Source organism: Ascaphus truei, unplaced genomic scaffold, assembly GCF_040206685.1.
Source record: "Ascaphus truei isolate aAscTru1 unplaced genomic scaffold, aAscTru1.hap1 HAP1_SCAFFOLD_309, whole genome shotgun sequence".
Lineage (NCBI taxonomy): Eukaryota > Metazoa > Chordata > Amphibia > Anura > Ascaphidae > Ascaphus > Ascaphus truei.
Genome location: NW_027456060.1, coordinates 160,001 through 172,500, shown reverse-complemented (window position 1 = coordinate 172,500; position 12,500 = coordinate 160,001). Strand labels below are relative to the sequence as shown.

General features: G+C 46.8%; 1 protein-coding gene across 1 annotated transcript in view; it reads right to left on the bottom strand.

The window, feature by feature from the left end:
* The window catches only part of LOC142483220 (uncharacterized), a 96,715-nt gene that overhangs the window by 31,413 nt on the left and 52,802 nt on the right, over positions 1 to 12,500 (bottom strand). Inside the window, exons 2-3 of the mRNA XM_075583281.1 lie at positions 10,493 to 10,672; positions 3,524 to 4,965 (exon numbers count right to left, since the gene is read on the bottom strand). Of these exons, the coding sequence (XP_075439396.1) occupies positions 3,524 to 4,858 (1,335 nt within the window). The 5' untranslated portion in view covers positions 4,859 to 4,965; positions 10,493 to 10,672. The remainder of the gene's footprint in view (positions 1 to 3,523; positions 4,966 to 10,492; positions 10,673 to 12,500) is intronic.

The window sequence follows — 12,500 nt, the reverse complement described above, 5'->3', positions numbered from 1 at the left end:
ATTCTTAAAGTGTCACTTAATCAGGATGTTTCTGAGTAGCAGGTCCTGTTACTCAGCCTGGATATTTCACACCTTGGGACCAGACTCCAGACATTGCGTCCCCAGAAATGAGTGGCCCCTTTTTACTTAGCAGTGCTACCAAGCTGCTCACTGAGCATGCTCAGAGTTACCTGGGCTGGCTGTAAGATTGGCCCCTGTGACATGGCAGGTTCTGATAGGAGGAAGATAATTCCTTGCCAATGGGATGAGGCTAATGTAACACTTCACAGGCCCTTGTCCTTAAAAAGGCCTGTACCCCTCATTCCTGTGTTGTTCCTGCTATTATTCCTGTGTTGTTGCTGTTGCTGTTACCTGATTTCTTCAAGCGGATAAGGCCTGAATACAGCGGCTACGATTCCAGAACGCAAGGGGTTAAAAAACATTGCAACAAGGAAACTTGCCCTGATTCAGGATTTCGTTAGCCCTGGGGATCCAGACCAATCCCAGAGAACCAGAAAAGACTTTGCCCATTCACAGAAGGATTGGACTGGCTATTTATTTGGCAATTTGCAAATGGACTACATTTTAAAGGACAATCTTTGCACATTTCTGGACATTATCCTCTGTTTCTCTACCCGTGAGTGTAATTATTACGTTTATTCTGCAGTTGTCGTGTGTTTGCCTATCAAGGTAATAAATCTCAGTTTATTTTGCTCAACCTGTTCTGCTCAATCAGGACCCACGAAATATAAATGTGTTATTAAGCGCGTCTCCCGTCACAAGTGTTTAAAACTGGTGGCAGCTGGTGGGATACTGATTGAGCCTATATCGCAGTGTTCTGTAATATAGTGAGGACCTTGCAGATTGCAAGCTCCTCAGACAAGTGGCAACTTACACACACTTCCAAAGTTGGGAAGAGGGGGGGGAGCGGGCTCACAGGCAGCAGGCCGGACACTATTCCGATTCTCAGCTGAGTGAGACTACTGACCGCTTCAGCATAATGAGGAACGCACATTTTATTAGAACCAACAGCATGGAAATATAAAACAGTATTAAGAACAACATTTAAATAAAACTACAATAAGAATGATACAAATAACCTGCATTTAAAACGTTATAACTTTTTATCCCTTTAAAATACTGGTTTTATACACCATAAAGTAAAGTCACTTTTCATTGTGATTTAGCATAACACAGATAGACGTGTGCACTTATATGTGAGCGTCGTAGTCACTGGTTATCCCTAAACATGCCTGGCTTTAGAGATAGGTCTCTCCCCTGTGTGTGTCCTCGTGTGTGTTCAGGCTGGATAACCGACTAAGGGCCTCATGCAGTAAGCATCGAAAAAGCACTCTCGGCAAGGGGTTGAAACTTGGCATGTTTTTGGCGCGTTGGCCTCGCAGTATGCAGGAATGGCCCAATCCCTGGCGAATCACTGCGAGAGCAACTTTTAAAAACATGCCGAGTTGCCGGTGGCGAGGCAGTCTGCCTGCCGATTAGGCTACCCTGTCGAGATCCGCCTGCAGCAGACAGAGATCCGCCACTCTGTATGCGCAAATCTAAGCAAAAAAACACCTTTTTAATAAAATGTTTTATTCATAGTGTAGATGAGAAGGTGGTCTCCGGAGCTGAACCGTGTTGGTTTCAGGTCCGGGGACCCCCTGCTTCCCGAGATACAGGCCCCTTTTTTGGTGCCAGTATCCCTCTGCATTTAAATGTCCCGATCACGTGACCGCGGGATGTAAACAAAGTACAGGAGATACCGGGGCCTGTATCTCAGGAAGTAGGGGGTTCCCGGACCTAAAACCAAAGCGGTTCAGCTCCAGAGACCCCCTGCACATGTACACTAGGAATAAAACACACATCAATAAAGAATAATTTCTTACCGTAGCAGCTATCGGGGCATGTAACTCGGAAAGCAGGGGGTCCTTCAACTAGAAATCAAAGGGGGGTGGGGGAAGGGGGTATTGTCCCCAAGCCAGGTTGGGTAGGCATCCCGAGTGGGTAGTGGATGAGGGTGTTTAGGCCTCCCGGTGAGTGGTGGGTGGGTTAACCCCTTATTTACTATAGCGGTTAATAACCGCTACTGTGATTAAGGGGTTAGGGGATATTACATTGGCTCTTTTTATTCTTGTGTATGTTTTGCAGCATTGGAGGGGGACATGGACGGTGATGAAGATGAGGATGGCCTTCATCGTGGCAGCCGGACAAGGGTGAGTGCAATATGTATTTATTGTGATGAATGTATTTTAAATGGGCAAATGCACTATTATCCAATTATAGATAATAGTAATTTTACCCATTACTATACTGTATGTGTTAGGGAGCGTGGGGATGGGGGGTGTATTTATGTAAAAATATTGATGTGTTTTTTAATTATTTTTTGGGGGCACAGAATTGGTACTGCAAGCAAGCGGGGACTCCCGGGCACCTGCGGGGAACACCCGAGGGCCACCGCCGGCCTATAGTATCAATGCTGTGCATCCCCAAAATTATGTATATGTACTGTATGTTAGTGGTGTAATATATAATATATTATAATTTAATTATTTATTGTGAAAGTAGTATGTAGCGAGGGTGAGTGAAGGGGGTTTTAGCCTCAACAGTGGGTGTTTAGGCAATGCAGGTGGGTAGCGGGAGGGGTTAACCCCTTCATTACCATAGTAGTATTAACCGCTAAGGTAATGAAGGGGCTAAGTCCACCCACAACCCTCCAGCAAGGCCTAAACACCCACCAAGGGCCAAATACCCCCTTCAACCACCCCCGCTACCCACAATAAGCCTGGCACAGGTGGTTAACCACTTCATTAACTTAGCGGTTAGCCGCTAAAGTAATGAAGTGGGTTGTAAAAGCATTTTTCCTGCATCGGATGCATGCCGGGGGTCTCTTGTGCTGGTATTAATGGGTATCAGCTCCGGAGACCCCCGGCATCAATCCCATGCAGGAAAAAGGCCTGATTTTTTCTAAGTGCCGTCTCTCCGCCCTTGCCGATACTTCTCCCCTGCAACTTGCCAACTTTAGTTGGCGGGCAGGATTGGCGTGAAAATCTCAATTCTAGAGTGGCGATCAGCTGCGAAAAGCTGATCGGGGCTACTAGAATTGAGCCGGTTTCAAAAAGTGCCAATGAGTGGCGAAAAGTGGCTTATCGGCACACGGCTGCCGATAAAAAAAAATTCGGCAAAAAAAAAAGTTGATTTTTGGCCTTTTTGGCACTTATTAAATCGGAGAGGCCTTTTTTGAGAAAAAATTGCGAAAAAACGGCTTTTCGGCGCTTACTGCATGAGGCCCTAAAACCCTTCCCACATACATGCGGTCTCTCCCAGTGTGTCCTCTTGTGTATGTTCAGGTGGTAAAACGGACTAAATCCCTTCCCACATTACCCACATACATGCGGTCTCTCCCCGGTATGTCTCCTCTTGTGTCTGGTCAGGCTGGATAAGTCACTAAATCCCTTCTTACATTTCCCCACATACATGTGGTCTCTCCCCGGTATGTCTCCTCTTGTGTCTGGTCAGGCTGGATAAGTCACTAAATCCCTTCTTACATTTCCCCACATACATGCGGTCTCTCCCCTGTGTGTGTCCTCCTGTGTCTGTTCAGGCTGGATATCTCACAAAATCCCTTCCCACATTCCCCACATACATGCGGTCTCTCCCCGGTGTGTCTCCTCTTGTGTGTATTCAGGCTGGATAAGTCAATAAATCCCTTCTCACATTCCCCACATACATGCGGTCTCTCCCCTGTGTGTGTCCTCTCGTGCGTGTTCAGGCTGGATAACTGACTAAATCCCTTCCCACATTCCCCACATACATGCGATCTCTCCCCTGTGTGTGTCCTCTCGTGTATGTTAAGGCTGGATAACCGACTAAATCCCTTCCCACATTCCCCACATATATGCGGTTTCTCCCCAGTGTGTGTCATCTGGTGTCTGTTCAGGCCGAATAAGTCACTAAATCCCTTCCCACATTCCCCACATACATGCGGTCTCTCCCCAGTGTGTGTCATCTGGTGTTTGTTCAGGCTGTATAAGTCACCAAATCCCTTCCCACATTCCCCACATACATACGGTCTCTCCCCTGTGTGTGACCTCATGTGTATGTTCAGTTTAGATAACCGACTAAATCCCTTCCCACATTCCCCACATACATGCGGTCTCTCCCCTGTGTGTGTCATCTGGTGTGTGTTCAGGCTGGATAAATGACTAAATCCCTTCCCACATTCCCCACACACATGCGGTCTCTCCCCTGTGTGTGTCCTCTCGTGTGTGTTCAGGATGGATAATTGACTAAATCCCTTCCCACATTCCCCACATACATGCAGTCTCTCCCCTGTGTGTGTCCTCTCGTGTGTGTTCAGGTGGGATAACCGACTAAATCCCTTCCCACATTCCCCACATACATGCGGTCTCTCCCCTGTGTGTGTCCTCTCGTGTCTGTTCAGGCTGCAAAAATGACTAAATCCCTTCCCACATTCCCCACATACATACGGTCTCTCCCCTGTGTGTATCCTCATGTGTGTGTTCAGGCTGGATAACTGACTAAATCCCTTCCCACATTCCCCACATACATACGGTCTCTCCCCTGTGTGTGTCCTCATGTGTGTGTTCAGGTTGGATAACCAACTAAATCCCTTCCCACATTCCCCACATACATGTGGTCTCTCCCCTGTGTGTCTCCTCTTCTGTAGGTTCTGGTCTGATAACCAAGTCAGACTCATCCCACTTTCTCCAAGATCTTTTCCTGTGGCAGCTGCTAATATATATCTTTTGGGATGAGAAGCTGTTGCATTGTTTATTAATTGCCTTGACGGGTTGAAAGATGCATTTTCTGTCATATTTAATGGAATGTTGCAAGATTGTTCTGTCCTCATCTTTTCCATATACTCATTTGGGTGTTTGAACTTCAGATGTTTGAGGAGGTAATCCTGGCTGCCAAAAGCAACCTTGCAGTGCTGGCATGGGGGGATTATTGGTGCTTGGCTTTGTACTAGACGAGACAAAAAAGTCACTGTTACACAAACTGTCTTACAAAACGTCATGCAGAAGAGGTAAGTTGGGATATCACCAAAAGTTCAGGATAAAAGTAAACTGTGGATGTACATTGTAAAAATTAAGGGTTTAGCACAACATGTGCAGCATTAGGCTAGGGCCCCACACCCTCAGTCAGCGCGCCCGCACTGCAGACAGGTGGCGCGCTGACAGGCACAGACCTCGATGTGCGGTCTGTAGGGAGCCGTAGCGGGAGGGGGGCGTGGTTTGAGTGGAGGGACCCGCTACTCCACCCCTCTCCCTCCACGGGCCCGGTCTCCAGGAGGGAGCTGCTGCGGGAAGGTACATTTTTTGGGGTCTTTACATGTATATTGTGTATGTCTTGGATCAGCAGTGTTCATTTTGTATGTGTTTAGGTATATTTTAATATTGTTTTGTTGCTAATAAAATCCATTTTGGATTTTCACAGTGTGTGTGTGTGTGTGTGTGTGTGTGTGTGTGTGTGTGTGTGTGTGTGTGTGTGTGTGTGTGTGTGTGTGTGTGTGTGTGTGTGTGTGTGTGTGTGTGTGTGTGTGTGTGTGTGTGAGAGAGAGAGAGAGAGAGAGATAATAAAGAATATCACTTTTGAGCACACTCGCATGTCTCAGACAGGTCTGCAACCTTGCCTTTCAACCATTATCACCTCGCATACAGTGCTCCCACTGCAGCAAGGGATTCTGGATAATGACATGCAAATGAGCACACAATGTGTCACCTTTTGCAAAGAATATCCATTCACATGGAGCCCATTTAAGCTTGATGCATTGCCGTTCACACAGCTTTTAAGCACAGCATGGGACTAGCAAAGCAAGTACAAACCATTCACAGACATGTTTCAATCTTGATGGGTATCATCAGTGTGAGGTTGGTCTATACTTGCTTAGAAATATTTCTAGGCTGGGTAGGTTTACCATACATTTTAAGTTATGGTCGGGTGAAAAATGCGACAGAAAACCTCATGTGCTCACAAGTGATATTCTTTACTAGCTGATATACCCGGCGTTGCCCGTGATGTAATGTTCTGGCTCCCCCATCCTCCCTCTCCACTCCCTTCCCCCCCTCTTCACAGCTGTTCTGGCTTCCCCCCCTTCTCTCCTGACTCCCTCTGCCCCCCCCCCCATCTCTCCTGACTCCCTCTGCCCCCCCTCTTTCCTGACTCCCTCTGCCCCCCTCTCTCCTGACTCCCTCTGCCCCCCCCTCTCTCCTGACTCCCTCTGCGCCCCCCCTCTCTCCTGACTCCCTCTGCCCCCCCCTCTCTCCTGACTCCCTCTGCCCCCCCCTCTCTCCTGACTCCCTCTGCCCCCCCCCCTCTCTCCTGACTCCCTCTGCCCCCCCCCTCTCTCCTGACTCCCTCTGCCCCCCCCCCTCTCTCCTGACTCCCTCTGCCCCCCCCTCTCTCCTGTCTCCCTCTGCCCCCCCCCTCTTTCCTGACTCCCTCTGCCCCCCCTCTCTCCTGACTCCCTCTGCCCCCCCTCTCTCCTGACTCCCTCTGCCCCCCTCTCTCCTGACTCCCTCTGCCCCCCCCTCTCCCTCTCTCCCCCGACTCCCTCTCTCCCCCGACTCCCTCTCCCCCCTCTCCCGACTCCCTCTCTCCCCCCCCTCTCCTGACTCCCTCTCCCCCCCCCCCTCTCCTGACTCCCTCTCCCCCCCCCCCTCTCTCCCCCCCTCTCCTGACTCCCTCTCTCCCCCCCCTCTCCTGACTCCCTCTCTCCCCCCCTCTCCTGACTCCCTCTCTCCCCCCCTCTCCTGACTCCCTCTCTCCCCCCCTCTCCTGACTCCCCTCTCCCCCCCTCTCCTGACTCTCTCTCCCCCCCCTCTCCTGACTCTCTCTCCCCCCTCTCCTGACTCTCTCTCCCCCCTCTCCTGACTCTCTCTCCCCCCCTCTCCTGACTCTCTCTCCCCCCCTCTCCTGACTCCCTCTCTCCCCCCCTCTCCTGACTCCCTCTCTCCCCCCCCTCTCCTGACTCCCCTCTCTCCCCCCCCTCTCCTGACTCCCTCTCTCCCCCCCCTCTCCTGACTCCCTCTCTCCCCCCCCTCTCCTGACTCCCTCTCTCCCCCCCTCTCCTGACTCCCTCTCTCCCCCCCTCTCCTGACTCCCTCTCTCCCCCCCTCTCCTGACTCCCTCTCTCCCCCCCCTCTCCTGACTCCCTCTCTCCCCCCCTCTCCTGACTCCCTCTCCCCCCCCTCTCCTGACTCCCTCTCCCCCCCTCTCCTGACTCCCTCTCTCCCCCCCTCTCCTGACTCCCTCTCTCCCCCCTCTCCTGACTCCCTCTCCCCCCCCCTCTCCTGACTCCCTCTCTCCCCCCCTCTCCTGACTCCCTCTCTCCCCCCCTCTCCTGACTCCCTCTCTCCCCCCCTCTCCTGACTCCCTCTCTCCCCCCCCTCTCCTGACTCCCTCTCTCCCCCCCTCTCCTGACTCCCTCTCTCTCCTGACTGAATACCTTCCGGGCGCCGCCATCTTAGCCACTCGAGCCGCGAGGCAGCTGCAGGAGGAAGGGGGTCCTTCCGGGCCCGCCATCTTAGCCCCACTCGGCGCCGCGAGGCAGCTGCAGGAGGAAGGCTGCCTGCCCACTGCCTGTCCCCCCCGCCGGGGAGGGAAGTGAGCGCCGAGGAGGGAGTGAAGTGAGCGTTGGCGGGCCGCGCCGCGCTTCCCCTCTGTCTGTGAGCCGGTGCAGGGCGGCGCATGTGAGGGTGAGTGTGATGGAAAGGACAGAGAGAGTGTGAGTGTGTGTGTGAGTGTGTGTGTGTGTGGCCGAGGGGGAAGAGAGTGGTAGTTGGGTGACGTCAGAGCCACCAATCTGATTGGCCAGAGGCTGAGGACCAATCAGATTCACCGCAGCTAGCACTAACCTTTCGATTTTATATATTAAGATTGGAGAAAACACACACACACGTATGTAAAGCGAAAATGTACTTAAAGTGAAGCACTCCCTTTTCCCCCACTTATCGATGCATTTACTGTACTGCAATCGTCATAAACGTGCATAACTGATGTAAATAACGCATGTGTAACAGGCTATATAGTCTCACCGTTGCGCACAGCACTTGCGTGAGCTGCCGTTTGCCTATTGAGCGAGATGTACTTACTCGTGAGTGTCCTTAAACCGGGGTATGCCTGTATATATATATGTCACTGTCTATCTTCTAGAATGTGGTGCTACTAAGGTGCTTTCCAAACAAAAAAGGGGGTGGGATAGGGAGTGATCAACTATAAACCATACTAATTAACTAGAAAAAGTTGGCGATAATTATTGGATGGGTGCAAACTGTGAACTGAAAGTGAATCAGTAAAGTGATGAGCTCACAAGACAGTGTGCTCAAATGAAATAATTAACTTAAATGCACACCAATCAAATATAAAATAGAACTTTTATTAACATGACTTAAAACATATATTACCGATTGTGAGTGTAACAGCAATTAAAATAAGTATGCGAGACGAACTACCTGTGTCCCTTACTAAATAAATAAACACAGTAAACTACTTGTCAGGTGGTAGGGGATATTAGGCAGATGCAGCACTGTTGGAAATAACCAGCAGAGACCAGAAACATGACTCTAAAATGCCTTAAAGATACTGATGTGTTAATATAGTGCCAAGTAATAAACTCAGTAGTGATGTCACCAGTCTCCAACATGGAGCTGTTTTCGTTTAGTTAGACGCTAGTGCAGCTGACCAGACTATTTATTTAACCATTATTTTTTATATTATATTACAACATATCTTGGAGTTTATTACTTGGCACTACCTTATAATGGGCTCTGTGGGTGATAAACTTTATATAGCTATACAGGCATACCCCGCATTAGCGTACGCAATGGGACCGGAGCATGTATGTAAAGCGAAAATGTACTTAAAGTGAAGCACTACCGTTTCCCACTTATCGATGCATGTACTGTACTGCAATCGCCATATACGTGCATAAGTGATGTAAATAACACATTTGTAACGGGCTCTATAGTCTCCCCGCGTGAGTACAGCTTAGGTACAGGTAGGGAACCTGCATTGATGTTCAGGACGTGCTGACAGGCGCATGCGTGAGCTGCCGTTTGCCTATTGGGCGATATGTCCTTACTTGCGAGTGTACTTAAAGCGAGTGTCCTTAAACCGGGGTATGCCTGTATAAGATACTCCGACAGTGACCTCACATCCAGCTGAATTTAGGGTATACTTGGTGCTGTGTCATATACTAATAACTTCATAACTAGTGTTGTGGGGCGGCTGCCAGTTATGGTCACCCCACACATATAGCTTATAACACTATACATCAGTATCTTTAAGGCAGTGCCTTGCTCCTAGTCTATACCTCTCCCTGGATGGGTATAGAGGATACATCTATCTATTGGTTATTTTTAAATGCACCCTACTAGATCTACTAATGAATCATCCTAATGTGGTTTCTTGATGAATGATATTTATTGGTGCATTTTAGATTAATGTTTCTGGTCTCTGTTGGATATTTCCAACAGTGCTGCATCTGCCTAATATCCCCTACCACCTGACAAGTAGTTTACTGTGGTTTATTTATTTAGTAAGGGATACAGGTAGTTCGTCTCACATACTTATTTTAATTGCTGTTACACTCACAAATCGGTAATATATGTTTTAAGTAATGTTAATAAAAGTTATATTTGATTGGTGTGCGTTTAAGTGAATTTTTTCTTTTGAGCACACTGTCTTGTGAGCTCGTCACTTTACTAAGGTGCTTTCCAGCCTAAAATTGCAGTAATAACACCCGTTAGTTTATTATTTCCCCGGGTGCGATATTAACTCCACTTTAACAGAATTTGATGTATCTGAGCCGTATTGTTTTGTTTATGCCTGCGGGACAAACCAAGAACTAACCATGCTTTGATAGTCACTAAGGTGGCAAAGGGGGGTAGGTAGTGTAATGTTTAAATTATCCGCTTTGTGGTCAGCTAGTTATGGAAAAACCGATGACTAGTTGGCCCATGGAATATTAAGGGGTTAATATGTACTTTAATAACTATTTTATCATCTATTCCATGTTGGTTTAGCTTATCTTGCCTATGTATATAATGGGCAGTATATTGGCCATTATATACATAGGAAAGACAGGGCTGGAGCTGGTGATAAAATATTTACGGTATTTCTGCTGTTCACCCTGTTCCAATAAATATCGGAACTTGACGTATGGCATTTTATACTTGAAAATGTGATATTATGCCTGTTTTGTATCGGATTTGATGCTTTTAACGGGTCTGATAAAAAGTGCTTTATTTTTGGCGCTGCAACGCTGATTCATTGCACGATAATAAGGTACTTTTTTTTTATGGGCGGTAATATGGCATTTTTGGTTACCGCAGCTTGATATATCCAGCCCTTTGACTCAAGTCAGGTTTAGTGAAATTAAGTTCTAGTTGACCTGTAATGGTGTATGCAGATCTATCAATATTTACAATTTAACATCAGTAATAAGACAATAGAGATGTAAAAATCATAAAACACACACATTCCTGATTACCTAGTGCTGGCGTGTTACTTTTCCATAACGTACCCCACTTGATACCAAGCTCTTTCCCATATTCATCTCCATACCAGACCAGGAGCTGTGTGTGGGGGGAGGTCTGTGCAGGTTCTGTAGTAGATTTTCCTGTGGTCCACAAGATTCTGTTCTTCCTCGTTTCTCGCACAATTTACAAACCTAAAATTAGGACAGTTAGTGCGGTCTCAAAGTAATATCTATTTTATAAAGGAAGAGCTGAAAAAAAAATATACAAGTTGATAATAGTTACATACTTTAATTATATAGTAGATGAGGTTGAAAATAGACATACGTCCATCAAGCTCAACTTATGCTAAATTTAGACAACAGATACTTATCCTATATCTATACTTGCTTATTGATCCAGTGGAAGGCAAACAAAAAAACCCCAGTGTCATACCATCCAATAATATCTCATAAGGGAAAAAATTAATTATTTCCAGACTCCAAGAATTGGCAATTGGATTACTTCCTGGATCAACATCCTTCCCATGTTTCACAGTCTCCATGAGTAATGAATTCCACATTTTTAACTGCCCTTACTGTAAAGAACCCCTTTCCTTTGTTGCTGGTGAAAATCGCCTTTCCTCCAACCTCAAGGGATGACACAGAGTCCTATGTACTGTGTACTGTCCTTGGGATAAATAGTTATTTTGAAAGCTCCTTGTACTGTCCCCGAATATATTTGTTTATAGTTATCATATCCCCTCTTAGACGCCTCTTTTCTAAATGTAAATACTGTAGATCAAATTTAGCTAGCCTCTCCTCATAAGTTAGATTGTCTATCCCCTTTATTAATTTGGTGGCTCTTCTCTGCACTCTCTAGTGCCATAATGTCTTTACTAAGGAGTGGTGACCAACATTGTTACTCCATATTCAAGGTGTGGTCGTACTAATGCTTTGTAAAGGGGCATAATTGTTTACTTCCCTTCCATCACCCGACAAATGCAAGAAAGATCTCGTTTGCCTTTCTAGCTACTGCATGACTTTGGGCACTATTGCTAAGCCTGCTGTCTACAAGCACTCCTAAATCCTTCTCCATCAAGAATTCCCCATATTTATCCCCATTTAATTTGTAAGCCGCCTGTTTATTCTTGCTTCCCAAATGCATAACCTTACATTTATCTGTATTTAACATGATCTGCCATTTACCTGCCCAAGTTTCCAGTCTCTCCAAGTCCTTCTGGAGAGAAATTACATCCTGCTCTGATTCTACTACCTTACACAATTTAGTATCATCACCAAAGATGGACACTTTGCGCTCGATGCCAACCTCAAGGTCATTACTAAACAAGTTAAAAAGCAGGGGTCACCAGTACCGATCCCTGAGGTACTCCACTCACGACTTTAGCCCCACCTGAAATAGTTCCATTTATGACAACCCTCTGTTGTCTGTCCTTCAACCAAATTTCTATCCAGGTGCATATATTTGTACTGAGTACAATTTGCTTTATTGTGTACACCAACCTCGTGTGGAACCGTATCAAAAGCCTTTGCAAAATCTAAGTAGACCGCATCAACTGCATTACCCTGGTCTAAATTCCTACTTACCTCCTCAAAGAAACAAATAAGGTTAGTTTGGCAAGATCTATCCTTCATAAATCCATGCTGACTATTACTAATAATTTTGTTTTCCATTAGGTATTCCTGAATATTATCCCGTATTAACCCTTCAAGTAGTTTCCCTACTATTGAAGTCAGGCTTACAGGTCTGTAATTTCCCGGTTGTGATCTAGCTCCCTTTTTAAATATAGGCACCACATCTGCTTTACGCCAATCTTGTGGTACTGAGCCTGTGGAAATGGAGTCCTTGAATATTAAATATAATGGTTTGGCTTTTACTGAGCTTAACTCCTTGAGAACTCTTGGATGTATGCCATCGGGGCCAGGTGCCTTATTTACTTTAATTTTTTCAAGCCGCCTATGAACATCATCCTCAGTTAACCAATTGTTCATTAATATGGAGGTTGTGGCTTCCTCCTGCGGC